At 47.4% G+C, this 17,505-nt stretch overlaps 1 protein-coding gene across 9 annotated transcripts in view; it reads left to right on the top strand.

Annotated features, from left to right (window-relative positions):
* robo2 (roundabout, axon guidance receptor, homolog 2 (Drosophila)) overlaps positions 1–17,505 on the top strand; it is a 388,976-nt gene that overhangs the window by 336,399 nt on the left and 35,072 nt on the right. For all 9 annotated transcript variants that reach the window (XM_036965115.1, XM_036965118.1, XM_036965122.1 and 6 more), the window contains 2 exons: positions 5,431–5,558; positions 6,682–6,954. In XM_036965115.1, coding sequence (XP_036821010.1) covers positions 5,431–5,558; positions 6,682–6,954 — 401 coding nt within the window. The remainder of the gene's footprint in view (positions 1–5,430; positions 5,559–6,681; positions 6,955–17,505) is intronic.

The raw sequence follows: 17,505 nt of genomic DNA, 5'->3' as shown, positions 1-17,505 counted from the left end.
CCAAATACTCCCAATAGAACCCATATAACCACAACTCCCAATAGAACCCATATACCAAATACTCCCAATAGAACCCATATACCAAATACTCCCAATGGAACCCATATACCAAATACTCCCAATAGAACCCATATACCAAATACTCCCAATGGAACCCATATACCAAATACTCCCAATGGAACCCATATACCAAATACTCCCAATGGAACCCATATACCAAATACTCCCAATGGAACCCATATACCAAATACTCCCAATGGAACCCATATAACCACTACTCCCAATAGAACCCATATACCAAATACTCCCAATGGAACCCATATACCAAATACCCCAATAGAACCCATATAACCACTACTCCCAATAGAACCCATATACCAAATACTCCCAATAGAAGCCATATACCAAATACTCCCAATGGAACCCATATACCAAATACTCCCAATAGAACCCATATACCAAATACTCCCAATGGAACCCATATACCAAATACTCCCAATGGAACCCATATACCAAATACTCCCAATGGAACCCATATACCAAATACTCCCAATGGAACCCATATAACCACAACTCCCAATAGAACCCATATACCAAATAATCCCAATAGAAACCATATACCAAATACTCCCAATAGAACCCATATAACCACAACTCCCTATAGAACCCATATACCAAATACTCCCAATGGAACCCATATACCAAATACTCCCAATAGAACCCATATACCAAATACTCCCAATAGAACCCATATACCAAATACTCCCAATAGAACCCATATACCAAATACTCCTAATGGAACCCATATACCAAATACTCCCAATGGAACCCATATACCAAATACTCCCAATAGAACCCATATACCAAATACTCCCAATGGAACCCATATACCAAATACTCCCAATAGAACCCATATACCAAATACTCCTAATGGAACCCATATACCAAATACTCCCAATGGAACCCATATACCAAATACTCCCAATAGAACCCATATACCAAATACTCCTAATGGAACCCATATACCAAATACTCCCAATGGAACCCATATACCAAATACTCCCAATAGAACCCATATACCAAATACTCCCAATAGAACCCATATAACCACAACTCCCAATACAACCCATATACCAAATACTCCCAATAGAACCCATATACCAAATACTCCCAATGGAACCCATATACCAAATACTCCCAATAGAACCCATATACCAAATACTCCCGATGGAACCCATATACCAAATACTCCCAATGGAACCCATATACCAAATACTCCCAATAGAACCCATATACCAAATACTCCCAATAGAACCCATATAACCACAACTCCCAATAGAACCCATATACCAAATACTCCCAATAGAACCCATATACCAAATACTCCCAATGGAACCCATATACCAAATACTCCCAATAGAACCCATATACCAAATACTCCCAATGGAACCCATATACCAAATACTCCCAATGGAACCCATATACCAAATACTCCCAATGGAACCCATATACCAAATACTCCCAATAGAACCCATATACCAAATACTCCCAATAGAACCCATATACCAAATACTCCCAATGGAACCCATATACCAAATACTCACAATAGAACCCATATACCAAATACTCCCAATGGAACCCATATACCAAATACTCCCAATAGAACTCATATACCAAATACTCCCAATGGAACCCATATACCAAATACTCCCAATGGAACCCATATACCAAATACTCCCAATGGAACCCATATACCAAATACTCCCAATGGAACCCATATACCAAATACTCCCAATGGAACCCATATACCAAATACTCCCAATGGAACCCATATACCAAATACTCCCAATGGAACACATATACCAAATACTCCCAATGGAACCCATATACCAAATACTCCCGATAGAACCCATATAACCACAACTCCCAATAGAACCCATATACCAAATACTCCCAATGGAACCCATATACCAAATACTCCCAATAGAACCCATATACCAAATACTCCCAATAGAACCCATATAACCACAACTCCCAATAGAACCCATATACCAAATACTCCCAATAGAACCCATATACCAAATACTCCCAATGGAACCCATATACCAAATACTCCCAATAGAACCCATATACCAAATACTCCCAATGGAACCCATATACCAAATACTCCCAATGGAACCCATATACCAAATACTCCCAATGGAACCCATATACCAAATACTCCCAATGGAACCCATATAACCACTACTCCCAATAGAACCCATATACCAAATACTCCCAATGGAACCCATATACCAAATACTCCCAATAGAACCCATATAACCACTACTCCCAATAGGACCCATATACCAAATACTCCCAATAGAAGCCATATACCAAATACTCCCAATGGAACCCATATACCAAATTCTCCCAATAGAACCCATATACCAAATACTCCCAATGGAACCCATATACCAAATACTCCCAATGGAACCCATATACCAAATACTCCCAATGGAACCCATATACCAAATACTCCCAATGGAACCCATATAACCACAACTCCCAATAGAACCCATATACCAAATAATCCCAATAGAAACCATATACCAAATACTCCCAATAGAACCCATAAACCAAATACTCCGAATAGAACCCATATACCAAATACTCTGAATAGAACCCATATACAGTATAGAATACTCCCAATAGAACCCATATACCAAATACTCCCAATATAAATAATTCTTATTCTAATTATCGAGGCAGCCATCTCCAGTGTCAACACCTTGTCTTCCAAATGGTCTTTCTGGTCTCTGCACCGTTCTGCATGGTGGATGGTTATTAGGGGTGTGTAGGGCTGTAGGTAGGTACTGGGACAGTAGTATAGTGCTTCTCTATATACAAGGTATTCCGTGGTGCAGTGTAGCTGCAGTCGACAAGAGAGAACATGGCCCTCCCTCTCCATTTCTCTCTTTCTTTGTCAAATGCCAGGAAACTGTAGGCTGACAGATGTTGAGAGCGAGGGAGGAAAGGAGGGGTGAAAGCAGGAGGTATATGGAGGGGGGGAATAAAAGAAAATGGGGTTTAGAAAGAGATGGGTTGGGGAGAGAGAAAGAAAGGAGCGGAGTGGGGGAATGTACCAGTGAGAAACAGAAGGGGAGGTGGTAGGGGAAGAGATGTATTACCCTATAAAAAGTGTCTGATGCACATCCATCAATATGAATGACTCCTTCGCCCCCGAGGGCCTGTTTTGGCATTCAGGAACCACGACGAGGGCTCTTAGCTTGTCAGGGCCTCCCGCCTCCCTCCTGTCTCTGCAGCGCTGCAGTTCATTTGGTGTCCCCCTCCATGGAACAGCTCTTCTCATTAGAACCTGTGGCTCTGTGGCTGAGGGACAGACTGACTGCAGAGTGCCCATTACCTGACCATGTCCTGGGGCTCCCCCCCCCCCCCCCCCCCCCCCCCCCCCCTCCCCAGGGCCAGCACATAACGTTACCTCACTGAAGCAGAGACAAAAGTCCGGTTAGGCAGGAGGCACACCGCGGCTTTAAAGGGTACTAGGATGTAGCACTGAGCGTGTCTGAGACAGGGATAGAGACTGCAGGGCACTAGCAGTGAGGTGTTCTTGTGCCATGTTCCCTTTAGCAGAAGCCATCCGGTTGATCACATGATACTGCCTGTTTGACAGACCGCGGCAGCCAGCTATTTCTCAGGGATAAGAGAAGAAAGGCTTGCTGCTGCTGCTGCTGTGGAGACCTTGAACAGAACGATGAAAAGCTCAGTTCAACCTCTCATTCCACACTCTGCCAGATGCCTCTGTCTGTAGACACACAGCACTGCTTTTACATCCTCTCTTTACCTTGGACAGGAAAATAACACATTGATACATTTTAGACTACAGTACACACAGTATGAAATATGAATCCATCTCTATGGTTCAGCCATTGGAAACTAGTGTGGTACCAACGAACTGACACACAAACAAAGGCATTTTAGCTCCATCTCTCATCTCTCATCTACAGTAGCTCCGTCTGTGTTGCCCGTGGTAACGAGGCTGAGACGTGACTGTACAGTAAAGTGGCCCTAATGGCCTCCCAGCAGTCACCCGTGACAGGTTCAAGTCCTATTGGGAGATTTTTATGGCCCCACACCTGTGGGAGTGACTCCCAACACCTGTTAAATGGAGCCAGGCCCCATCCATACATCCATCCATCCACAGGCTGCAGCCCACAAGTTGGGGGGGGGGGGGGGGGGGGGTGTATTAATGCATGTGTGTGTATTAATGTGTGTGTGTATTAATGCATGTGTGTGTAATAATGTGTGTGTGTGTGTGTATTAATGTGTGTCTATTAACGTGTGTGTGTATTAATGTGTGCGTGTATTAATGTGTTTGTATGTGTATTAATGCATGTGTGTGTGTATTAATGTGTGTGTGTGTGTATTAATGTGTGTGTGTGTGTATTAATGTGTGTATGTGTATTAATGCATGTATGTGTATTAATGTGTGTGAGTGTATTAATGTATTTGTGTGTGTATGTGTATTAATGTGTGTGTGTGTATTAATGTGTTTGTGTGTGTATTAATGCATGTGTGTCTGTATTAATGTGTGTGTGTGTGTATTAATGTGTGTGTGTGTGTATTAATGTGTGTGTGTGTATTAATGTGTGTATGTGTATTAATGCATGTATGTGTATTAATGTGTGTGAGTGTATTAATGTATTTGTGTGTGTATGTGTATTAATGTGTGTGTGTGTATTAATGTGTTTGTGTGTATGTGTATTAATGTGTGTGTGTGTGTGTGTATTAATGTGTGTGTGTGTATTAATGCGTGTATGTGTATTAATGCATGTGTGTGTATTAATGTGTGTGTGTGTATTAATGTGTGTGTGTGTATTAATGTGTGTGTGTATTAATGCATGCGTGTGTATTAATGTGTGTGTGTGTATTAATGTGTGTGTGTGTATTAATGTGTGTGAGTCAGAGTGAGACAAAGACACAACAAGAGAAAGGAAAGATACAGAGCAGTGTTGCCTGAAGGAAATCCAACTTTAAGGGAGAGGCACATGCTGCACATACATCCTGCTTTTGAATGATCTCATTAGTACTGCAGGCTCACCCCCCCCCCCCCCCCCCCCCACACACACACACACACACGCTAACATTAGAACATATGTTGGAACTTATTTCTTCATATTGGCTCCCTGCTGATTCCCTGTCATGTTTTAATTCATTATTTCTCAATCTAGTCAGGAAACATGAAATTCTTACAGAATTCTAAAATATACGGTACATATTTGATAGAGTATGAGGGTTGACTTTCGTTTATAAAACTAAACAGAGATTTATTCCAAGATGTATAGTATTCATAGAAAACTATAACCTATTACCATTCCTAACTACACTATGAATATTTTCCATATCGAACAACCCTGTGTTTCCTCCTAGCCGACCAGGCCTGCTGAATGCCGGTGATCCAGGCTACCCGTGGCTGGCTGACTCCTGGCCTGCAACCAGCCTGCCTGTCAACAGTGGCTCCGGTGGACCCAATGACCTTAGTAACTTTGGACGAGGAGGTGAGATATCAGGGCCTGTCCAACAGTATAGTCTCTATGGGCCTGTATATGTACTAGACTGGGGGAGAGCAGAGAGAAAAGAGTGGAAAGAACTGAGAGAGAGAGGAGGAGAGAAAGAGAGAGAAAGGAGAGAGAGGAGAGAGAGAAATAGGTGAAAGAGAAGAGATAGGAGAGATAGGAAAGACCCAGTTTTGACTAGGTGCCAGCGTTCGTGAGAAAAGCCTTGCTATTGAGAAAGGCTGCCGTAGGCAGACCTGGCTCTCAAGAGAAGACAGACTATGTGCACACTGCCCAAAAAATTAGGTTGAAACTGAGCTGCACTTGCTAACCTCCTGGCAAATGTATGACCATATTAGTGACACATATTTCCATCAGATTACACATACCCACATAGAATTAGAAAACAAACCTAATTTTGATAAACTCCCATATCTACTGGCTGAAATACCACAGTGTTCCATCACAGCAGCAACATGTGTGACCTGTTGCCACAAGAAAAGGTCACCCAGTGAAGAACAAACACCATTGTAAATACAACAATGTTATTTATTTTCCCTTTTGTACTTTAACTATTTACACATAATATGACATTTGAAATGTCTTTATTCTTTTGGAACTTTTGTGAGTGTAATGTTTACTGTTCATTTTTATTGTTTATTTTCTCTTTTGTTTTATCTACTTCACTTGCTTTAGCAATGTTAACATGTGTTCCATGTCAATAAAGCACATAAATTGACATTGAATTGAGAGAGAGGGGGAGGGGGGGCAGGGTTAGGAGTCAGTGGCTGGAATTAGTATGCATGAATAAGTGGGGATGGATTTTTCAATGAGATGAATGTGTTTAACTGGATGTTAAGAGCTGAGCTAATGTCAAAGTGTTGAGCTGCTCAGGGTAATCCCCTCACACCCCAGGGACAGTCTGTCCTGATGCATAGTTAGACACCTCTCCACTCCTGCTCTGTAATGCAGCCTTGTTCATCAATTACTCAACATCACTTTACCTTTCTACCTTTTATTAAAATACAATGGGTTTATAGTTGATGTGAATACAGTATTTGTCATTGAAGCGCACACCACAGCCTTCTAAACTGACCCCTATTCTCTCTCCCTGTGTCTCCTCCAGACACCAGTAGTAATGGGGATAAGACTGGCACCATGCTCTCTGATGGAGCCATCTATAGCAGTATAGACTTCACGACCAAGGCTAACTACAACAGCCCCAGCCAGGGCTCCCAGGGAGCCACCCCCTATGCCACCACACAGATACTCCACTCCAGTAGTATCCATGAGCTGGCTGTGGACCTCCCCGAGGCCCAGTGGAAGGCCTCCATCCAGGCCAAACAGGAGATGGCCAACCTGGGGTACTCCCTGCCCGACAAGAACTCCTGCAACAACAGTGAGTGGATAGTGTGTGTGTGTGTGTGTGTGTGTGTGTGTGTGTGTGTGTGTGTGTGTGTGTGTGTGTGTGTGTGTGTGTCTGTGTCTGTGTGTCTGTGTGTGTGTGTCACACAGAAGCTGAGACTTCTCATATTTCCCTGCCATGCTAAATACCCTCAACACAGCCCTATGATACATGGCCATACACACAGACACAGTGTCTGTGTTAAATTAACCCTAACCATAATGGACACACTCCTCCTACTGTGAGTGTATGACCCCAGGACAAATCAGTGCTGAGTGACAGATCAGCACGGAATGTTTCATATGATACCCCAGTTCACCCCTATTGTAAAAGGTCTGGGTGTAGCTGGTGCAGAGAAGTCATCCTGGTCCGTGACGGGGCTGGTTTTCTTTTTGTAATCCGTGATTGACTGTAGACCCTGCCACATACCTCTTGTGTCTGAGCCGTTGAATTGCGACTCTACTTCGTCTCCATACTGACACTTAGCTTGTTTGATTGCCTTGCGGAGGGAATAGCTACACTGTTTGTATTCGGTCATGTTTCCGGTCACCTTGCCCTGATTTAAAGCAGTGGTTCACGCTTTCAGTTTCGTGCGAATACTGCCATCAATCCACAGTTTCTGGATTGGGAATGTTTTAATAGTTGCTGTGGGTATAACATCACCGATGATCTTGCTAATAACCTCACTCACCGAATCAGCGTATTCGTCAATGTTGTTGTTTGACGCAATGTGGAACATATCCCAGTCCACGTGATGGAAGAAATCTTGAAGCGTGGAATCAGATTGGTCGGACCAGCGTTGAACAGACCTATGCGCGGGAGCTTCCTGTTTTAGTTTCTGTCTATAGGCTGGAAGCAACATAATGGAGTCTTGGGCAGCTTCTACAAAAGGAGTGCGGGGGAGGGCCTTATATGCGTCGCGGAAGTTAGAATAACAATGATACAGGGTTTTTACCAGCCCTAGTTGCACAATTGATATGCTGATAGAATTTAGGGAGTCTTTTTTTCAGATTAGCCTTGTTAAAACTCCCAGCTACAATGAATGCAGCCACAGGATATGTGGTTTCCAGTTTACATAGTCAAATGTCAAATTAAGTTTGTTCAGGGCCATCGATGACTCTGCTTGGGGGGGAATATATGCGGCTGTGAATATAATTGAGAACGAGAGAATTCTCTTGGTAGATAATGCAGTCGACTTTTGATTGTGAGGAATTCTAAGTCAGGTGAACAGAAGGACTTGAGTTCCTGTATGTTGTTATGATCACACCACGTCTCGTTAATCATAAAGCACCCCCCCCCCCCCCCCGCCCTTCTTCTTACCAGAAAGATGGTTGTGTCTGTCGGCGCGATGCGTGAAGAAACCAGCTGGCTGTACCGACTCCGATAGCGTGTCTCGAGTGAGCCATGTTTCCGTGAAGCAAAGAACATTACAGTCTCTTATGTCTTTCTGGAATGCTACCCTTGCTCGGATTTCTCCTACCTTGTTGTCAAGAGACTGGACATTGGCGAGTAGTATGCTCGGGAGTGGTGCGCGATGTGCCCTTTCTATGGAGCCTGACCAGAAGACCGCTTCATTTGCCCCTTTTACGGCGACGTTGGTTTGGTTCGACGGCTGGGATCCGATCCATTGTCCTGGTGGTGGGCAAAACAGAGGATCTGCTTCGGGAAAGTCGTATTCCTGATCGTAATGATGGTGAGTTGACGTTGCTCTTATATCCAATAGTTCCTCCCGACTGTATTTAATAAAACGTAAGATTACCTAGGGTACCAATGTAAGAAATAACACGTAAAAAAACAAAATTCTGCATAGTTTCCTAGGAATGCGAAGCGAGGCGGCCATCTCTGTTGGCGCCGGAAGTGTATTACCAAATACATGTAGTAATACCAAGTCCACACAATAGGACCAAAATACATAAAACAAACACGCACAAAAACCATGGGGAAAACAGAGGGTTAAATATTGAACATGTAATTGGGGAATTGAAACCAGGTGTGCAAAACAAAGACAAAACAAATGGAAATTGAAAAGTGGGCAGGCAATGGATAGAAGGATGGTGACGTTGATCGCCGAACGCCGCTCAAACAAGGAGAGGGACCGACTTCGGCGGGAGTCGTGACAGTACCCCCCCCCCCCCTCCCCGACGAGCGGCTCCAGCAGTGGGTCAACACCGACCTCGGGGGCGACCCAGAGGACGAGGCACAGGGCAATCCGGATGGAGACGGTGGAACTCCCGCAGCAATGAAGGGTCCAAAATGTCCTCCACCAGCACCCAGCATCTCTCCTCCGGACCGTACCCCTCCCACTCCATGAGGTACTGAAGGCCCCTCGTCCGACGCCTCGAGTCCAGTATGGCTCGAAGAGCATACGCCGGGGCCCCCTCGATATCCAGAAGGGGCGGAGGAACCTCCCGCACCTCAGACTCCTGGAGTGGACCAGCCACCACCGGCCTAAGGAGAGACACATGGAACAAGGGGTTAATACGGTAATCTGGGGGAAGCTGTAACCTGTAGCAAACCTCGTTCTCCTCTTTGAATGGCCCCACAAACCGCGGGCCCAGCTTCCGGCAGGGCAGGCGCAGGGGCAGGTTTCGGGTCAAGAGCCAGACCCGGTCCCACGGTGCGAACACCGGGGCCTCACTGTGGTGGCGATCGGCGCTCGTATTCTGACGCCTCACAGCCCGTTGCAGGTGCACATGAGTGGTGTCCCAGGTCTCCTCCGAGCGCTTAAACCATTCGTCCACCGCAGGAGCCTAGATCTGGCTCTGATGCCTAGGTGCCAGAGCCGGCTGATACCCCAGTATGCACTGGAAGGGAGAAAGGTTAGTGGATGAGTGGCGGAGCGAGTTTTGGGCCATCTCTGCCCAGGGAATGAACGCCATCCACTCCCCCGGCCGGTCCTGGAAATAAGACCGCAGAAACCTACCCACATCCTGGTTTACTCTATCCACCTGCCCATTACTCTCGGGGTGAAAACCCGAGGTAAGGCTGACAGAGACCCCAGACGTTCCATGAACGCCCTCCAGACCCTTGACGTGAACTGGGGACCTCGATCAGACACTATACCCCGTAGTGCCGGAAGACGTGTGTAAACAGGGCCTCCACAGTCTGTATTGCCGTAGGGAGACCGGGCAAAGGAAGGAGACGGCAGGACTTGAAGAACCAATCCACAACGACCAGGATCGTGGTGTTACCCTGTGAGGGAGGAAGATCCGCGAGGAAATCCACCGATAGGTGCGACCATGGCCGTTGTGGAACAGGTAAGGGCTGTAACTTCCCTCTGGGCAGGTGCCTAGGGGCCTTGCACTGGGCGTACACCGAGCAGGAGGAAACAAACCCTCACATCCTTGGCCAAGGTGGACCACCAGTACTTCCCACTAAGACAACGCACTGTCCGACCGTTGCCAGGATGACCAGAGGAGGGTGGCATGTGGGCCCAATAGATCAAACGGTCGCAGACAGCAGACAGAATGTACAGACGCCCAGCTGGACACTGGGGACGAGTGGGCTCTGTACGTAACGCCCGCTCGATGTCCACGTCCAGCTCCCACACCACCGGTGCCACCAGACAAGAGGCCGGAAGTATGGGAGTGTGATCTATGGACCGCTCCTCTGTGTCATACATCCGGGACAGTGCATCTGCCTTAGTGTTCTGGGAACCTGGTCTGTAGGACAGGGTGAAAACAAAACAGGTAAAGAACATGGCCCACCTTGCCTGGCGAGGGTTCAGTCTCCTCGCCACCCGGATGTACTCCAGATTGCGGTGGTCAGTCCAGATGAGAAAAGGGTGTTTAGCCCTCTCAAGCCAATGTCTCCACGCCTTCAGAGCCTTGACAACAGCCAACAGCTCCCGGCCCCCCACATCATAGTTTCGCGCTGCCGGGCTGAGCTTCTTTGAAAATAAAGTACAGGGGCGGAGCTTTGGTGGTACCCAAGCGCTGAGAGAGCACGGCTTCTATCCCAGCTTCAGACGCATCCACCTCCACTATGAACACCAAAGAGGGATCCGGATGAGCCAGCACGGGAGCACGGGATCCAACAGAGCCTTCAGGTGACCAAAAGCCCTGTCCGCCTCAGCCGACCACTGCCGTCGCACCAGTCCCCCCTTCAGCAGTGAGGTAATGAGAGCCGCTACCTGACCAAATCCCCGGATAAACCTCCGGTAGTAGTTGGCAAACCCTAGAAACCGCTGCACTTCCTTTACCTTGGTGGGAGTCGGCCAATTACGCACGTCTGAAATGCGGTCACTCTCCATCTCCACCCCTGGTGTGGAAATGTGGTACCCTAGGAAGGAGACGGACAGTTGGAAGATCAGACATTTCTCAGCCTTGACGTACAGGTCATGCTCCAACAGTCGACCAAGCACCCTGCGCACCAGGGACACATGCTTGGCGCGTGTAGCGGAGAATATAAGAATGTCGTCGATATACACCAATACACCCTGCCCGTGCAGGTCACAGAAAATCTAATCTACAAATGCCTGGAAGACTGATGGAACATTCATCAACCCGTACGGCATGACGAGGTACTCATAGTGCCCTGAGGTGGTACTAAATGCCGGCTTCCACTCGCCCCCCTCCTGGATACACACCAGGTTGTAAGTGCTCCTGAGATCCAATTTTTTGAAGAAGCGCACCCCGTGCATCGCACTGGCTATGAGAGGCAGCTGGTAGCTGTACTTCACAGTGATTTGGTTGATACCTCGATAGTCAATGCACGGGCGCAGACCTCCATCCTTCTTCTTCACAAAAAATAAACTTGAGGAGTCAGGTGAAGTGGAGGGCTGAACGTATCCCTGCCCCAGGGATTCGGAGACATATGTTTCCATAGCCTCTGTCTCCTCCAATGACAGGGGATACACGTGACTCCTGGGAAGTGCTGCGTCTACCAGGAGATTTATCGCACAATCCCCCCGTCGATGGGGTGGTAATTGAGTCGCCTTCTTCTTACAGAAGCACGGTGACCTGGTCTGGACTTTCCACTGTAGTAGCACCGACGGAAACCCCTAAACTCCTCCCCGAAACCCCTAAACACCTCCTCAATTATAAAGGCAAAACAAATGGAAAATTAAAAGTGGATCGGCGATGGCTAGAAAGCCGGTGACGTCGACCGGCGAACGCCGCCCGAACAAGGAGAGGGACCGACTTCGGAAGAAGTCGTGACGCCTGTTTACAAGCCATAGGTTTACTGTGACCTGACAGCAGTTTGTACTCTAATACTCACTATTTCACAGTCTGTTTCTGAAGCCCAGTCCAGCTCCACTCTGGCTGCCTGATTCTGTTTTAAGGACTAATTTTCCCCTCGCTGCCATCCAGTCTTTCCAAGGTTAAATAAACACCAGATGAAGGGCTAGGGAGCTAGAATAATGCACTGTTTCCTACAGCCTTGGATTAAGTTACTTCCCTCTCTCTGTTCTAACTAATTACTTATCCTCTTTAGCACAACTAATATTTAAGAAAATAATCCAACTCAATTATAATGGATTTGATAGAAGACTTTTCTAAAAGCCTTGTGGAGTTTCCTAATGAGTTTTCTGGTGCTGTTTATACATATTCATGGTCTCATTCTCTAGAGATTTAAAGTAGATTCATTATATCATTTTTTACAATGTGCCCATGATGTAATAACTATTAGAAACTGAATTCCCGATCCTTTGCTCTGTCTTGCATTATTTTAAAAAGTAAAATGTGATTATATTTGTAGAAAATGCTAGTGGATTTGTCTCTCCCATCTCGTGAATGAATAATCAATTTGCCTTCTTCCAATATTAAACATGCACTCGTATTTAAAAAAAGTTATGCATCACAAACAAAGGCTAAATGTTTCACTGAGTGGATCTGACCGTGGGTGTGTGAGTGGGTGGGTGGGTGGGTGGTTGAGGGAGGGAGGGAGGGAGAAAGAGAGAGAGAGAGAATGTCAAGATGGATGGATGGAAGAGGTGTGTGTGATTGAGATGTGTCCAGATAGATAGAAGAGGTGTGTGTGATTGAGATGTGTCCAGGTGGATGGAAGAGGTGTGTGTGATTGAGATGTGTGTGTGATTTAGATGTGTCCAGATAGATAAAAGAGTTTTAGTGATTGAGATGTGTCCAGGTGGATGGAAGAGGTGTGTGTGATTTAGATAATTCCACATGGATGGAAGAGGTCTGTGTGATTGAGATGTGTGTGTGATTGAGATGTGTCCAGATAGATGGAAGAGGTGTGTGTAATTTTTGTATTTTTTTACCTTTACTTAACTAGGCAAGTCAGTTAAGAACAAATTCTTATTTTCAATGATGGCCTAGGAACAGTGGGTTAACTGCCTGTTCAGGGGCAGAACGACAGATTTGTACCTTGTCAGCTCGGGGATATGAACTTGCAACCTTTCGGTTACTAGTCCAACGCTCTAGTCCAAATAGTTAGAAGAGGTGTGTGTGATTTAGATATATTCAGATAGATAGAAGAGGTGTGGGTGATTGAGATGTGGGTGATTTAGATATATTCAGATAGATAGAAGAGGTGTGGGTGATTGAGATATGTTCAGATAGATAGAAGAGGTGTGTGTGATTGATATATGTACAGATAGATAGAAGAGGTGTGGGTGATTGAGATGTGGGTGATTTAGATATATTCAGATAGATAGAAGAGGTGTGGGTGATTGAGATATGTTCAGATAGATAGAAGAGGTGTGGGTGATTGAGATGTGGGTGATTTAGATATGTTCAGATAGATAGAAGAGGTGTGGGTGATTGAGATATGTTCAGATAGATAGAAGAGGTGTGGGTGATTGATATATGTACAGATAGATAGAAGAGGTGTGGGTGATTTAGATATATTCAGATAGATAGAAGAGGTGTGGGTGATTTAGATATATTCAGATAGATAGAAGAGGTGTGGGTGATTGAGATATGTTCAGATAGATAGAAGAGGTGTGGGTGATTGAGATATGTTCAGATAGATAGAAGAGGTGTGGGTGATTTAGATATGTTCAGATAGATAGAAGAAGTGTGTGTGATTTAGATGTGGGTGATTTAGATATGTTCAGATAGATAGAAGAGGTGTGGGTGATTTAGATATATTCAGATAGATAGAAGAGGTGTGGGTGATTTAGATATATTCAGATAGATAGAAGAGGTGTGTGTGATTAATATATGTCCAGATAGATAGAAGAGGTGTGTGTGATTAATATATGTCCAGATAGATAGAAGAGGTGTGGGTGATTTATATATGTACAGATAGATAGAAAAGGTGTGGGTGATTTAGATATATTCAGATAGATAGAAAAGGTGTGGGTGATTTAGATATGTTCAGATAGATAGAAGAGGTGTGGGTGATTTAGATATGTTCAGATAGATAGAAGAGGTGTGGGTGATTTAGATATGTTCAGATAGATAGAAGAGGTGTGGGTGATTTAGATATGTTCAGATAGATAGAAGAGGTGTGGGTGATTTAGATATATTCAGATAGATAGAAAAGGTGTGGGTGATTTAGATATATTCAGATAGATAGAAAAGGTGTGGGTGATTTAGATATGTTCAGATAGATAGAAGAGGTGTGGGTGATTTAGATATATTCAGATAGATTGTCACGCCCTGACCATAGTTTACTTTGTATTTTCTATGTTTTGATTGGTCAGGGTGTGATCTGAGTGGGCATTCTATGTTTCATGTCTTGTTTGTCTATTTCTATGTTCAGCCTGATATGGTTCTCAGTCAGAGGCAGGTGTTCGTCATTGTCTCTGATTGGGAACCATATTTAGGTAGCCTGGGGTTCACTGTGTGTTGGTGGGTGATTGTTCCTGTCTATGTGTTTTCACCAGATAGGCTGTTTAGGTTTTCGTTACGTTTATTGTTTTTGTACTGATTCGTGTTTAACGTTTGTTCATTAAAACATGGATCGCAATCTACACGCTGCATTTTGGTCCGATCCTTGTTCTACCTCTTCATCAGAGGAGGAGACTGAAGAAAACCGTTACAGAATCACCCACCACAAAAGGACCAAGCAGCGTGTCAACAGGCAGGAGCAGCGCGAGGAGAAGCGCAATAAGGATTTCTGGACATGGGAGGAAATCCTCGACGGGAGAGGACCCTGGGCTAAACCAGGGGAGTGTAGCCGCACTAAGGTGCAGCGGGAGAAGAAACAACAGGAACAGCCCAAGGAGGAGTACAGTATGGAGTATACTACTTGGGAGGAGATCGACAGGTGGGCGGCCGACCCAGGGAGAGTGCCGGAGCCCGCCTGGGATTCGCTGGAGCAGTGCGAGGAAGGTTACCGTAGAATGGAGGCGGTGAAAGCAGAGAGGCGCTGGTATGAGAAGGCAGCACGGCGACGCGGAAGGAAGCCCGAGAGGCAGCCCCAAAAATTTCTTGGGGGGGGGCTAACAGGGAGTATGGCTATGCCAGGTAGGAGACCTGGGCAGACTCCCTGTGCTTACCGGGGGGCTAGAGAGACCGGACAGGCACCGTGTTATGCAGTGGTGCGCACGGTGTCTCCAGTGCGGGTGCATAGCCCGGTGCGGTATATTCCAGCTCCGCGTGTCTGCCGGGCTAGATTGAGCGTCGAGCCTAATGCCATGAAGCCGGCTCTACGCAGCTGGTCCCCAGTGCGTCTCCTTGGGCCGGCTTACATGGCACCAGCCTTGCGCTCGGTGTCTCCGGTTCGCCTGCATAGCCCAGTGCGGGCTATTCCACCTCGCCGCACTGGCAGGGCGACCGTGAGCATTCAACCAGGTAAGGTTGGGCAGGCTCGGTGCTCAAGAGCTCCAGTGCGCCTGCACGGTCCGGTTTTTCCAGTACCACCTCCACACCCCAGCCCTCCGGTAGCAGCTCCCCGCACCAGGCTTCCTGTGCGTGTCCTCGGCCCAGTACCACCAGTGCCAGCACCACGCATCAGGCCTACAGTGCGCCTCGCCTGTCCAGCGCTGTCGGAGCCCTCCTCCTCTCCAGCGTTGTCGGAGTCTCCCGCCTGTTTAGCGCTGTTAGAGCCTTCCTTCTCTACAGCGCTGCCGGAGTCTCCCGCCTGTTCAGAACTGCCAGTTTGCAAAGAGCTGCCAGTTAGCATAGAGCTGCCAGTTAGCATAGAGCTGCCAGTTAGCATAGAGCTGTCAGTTAGCATAGAGCTGTCAGTTAGCATAGAGCTGCCAGTTAGCAAGGAGCTGCCAGTCTGCAAGGAGCTGCCAGTCTGCAAGGAGCTGCCAGTCTGCAAGGAGCTGCCAGTCTGCAAGGAGCCGCCAGAGCTGCCTGTCTGCAGGATGCCGCCAAAGCTGCCAGTCTGCAAGGAGCCGCCAGAGCTGCCAGTCTGCAAGGAGCCGCCAGAGCTGCCAGTCTGCATGGAGCAGCCAGGGCCGCCAGTCAGCATGGAGCAGCCAGGGCCGCCAGTCAGCATGGAGCAGCCAGTCAGCATGGAGCAGCCAGAGCTGCCAGTCAGCATGGAGCAGCCAGTCAGCATGGAGCAGCCAGGGCCGCCAGTCAGCATGGAGCAGCCAGGGCCGCCAGTCAGCATGGAGCAGCCAGGGCCGCCAGTCAGCATGGAGCAGCCAGGGCCGCCAGTCAGCATGGAGCAGCCAGTCAGCATGAAGCAGCCAGTCAGCATGGAGCAGCCAGAGCAGCCAGTCAGCATGGAGCAGCCAGAGCTGCCAGTCAGCATGGAGCAGCCAGTCAGCATGGAGCAGCCAGAGCTGCCAGTCAGCATGGAGCAGCCAGTCAGCATGGAGCAGCCAGAGCTGCCAGTCATCATGGAGCAGCCAGTCAGCATGGAGCAGCCAGAGCTGCCAGTCGACCAGACTCTCCCAGATCTGCCAGTCGACCAGACTCTCCCAGATCTGCCAGTCGACCAGACTCTTCCAGATCTGCCAGTTGTCCAGACTCTTCCAGATCTGCCAGTCGTCCAGACTCTTCCAGATCTGCCAGTCGACCAGACTCTTCCAGATCTGCCAGTCGACCAGACTCTTCCAGATCTGCCAGTCGACCAGACTCTTCCAGATCTGCCAGTCGTCCAGATTCTCCCAGATCTGCCAGTCGTCCAGATTCTCCCAGATCTGCCAGTCGTCCAGATTCTCCCAGATCTGCCAGTCGACCAGATTCTCCCAGATCCGCCAGTCGACCAGATTCTCCCAGATCCGCCAGTCGACCAGATTCTCCCAGATCCGCCAGTCGACCAGATTCTCCCAGATCCGCCAGTCGACCAGATTCTTCCAGATCTGCTAGTCGACCAGGATCTGCTGAAACCGCCAGCCAGCCAGGTTCTGGTAGTTTCTACTACCTGCCTGGGCTTCTTCTCAGTGCTGAGCTTCTTCTCAGTGCTGAGCTTCCTCTCAGTGCTGAGCTACCCATCTGTCCCGAGTTACCTCTGTCCCGAGCTGTCCCTCTGTCCCATGTTATCATTGTGGTGGGTAACCTATTTAGGGACGTTTAGGAGGGGGATTAAAACTGTCATGGAGTGGGGTCCACGTCCAGCGCCAGAGCCGCCACCGCGGACAGATGCCCACCCAGACCCTCCCCTATAGGTTCAGGTTTTGCGGCCGGAGTCCGCACCTTGGGGGGGGGGTACTGTCACGCCCTGACCATAGTT

Source organism: Oncorhynchus mykiss, chromosome 27, assembly GCF_013265735.2.
Source record: "Oncorhynchus mykiss isolate Arlee chromosome 27, USDA_OmykA_1.1, whole genome shotgun sequence".
Lineage (NCBI taxonomy): Eukaryota > Metazoa > Chordata > Actinopteri > Salmoniformes > Salmonidae > Oncorhynchus > Oncorhynchus mykiss.
The sequence above is the reverse complement of the archived record's forward strand: the minus strand, read 5'-3'. Positions and strand labels throughout refer to the sequence as shown.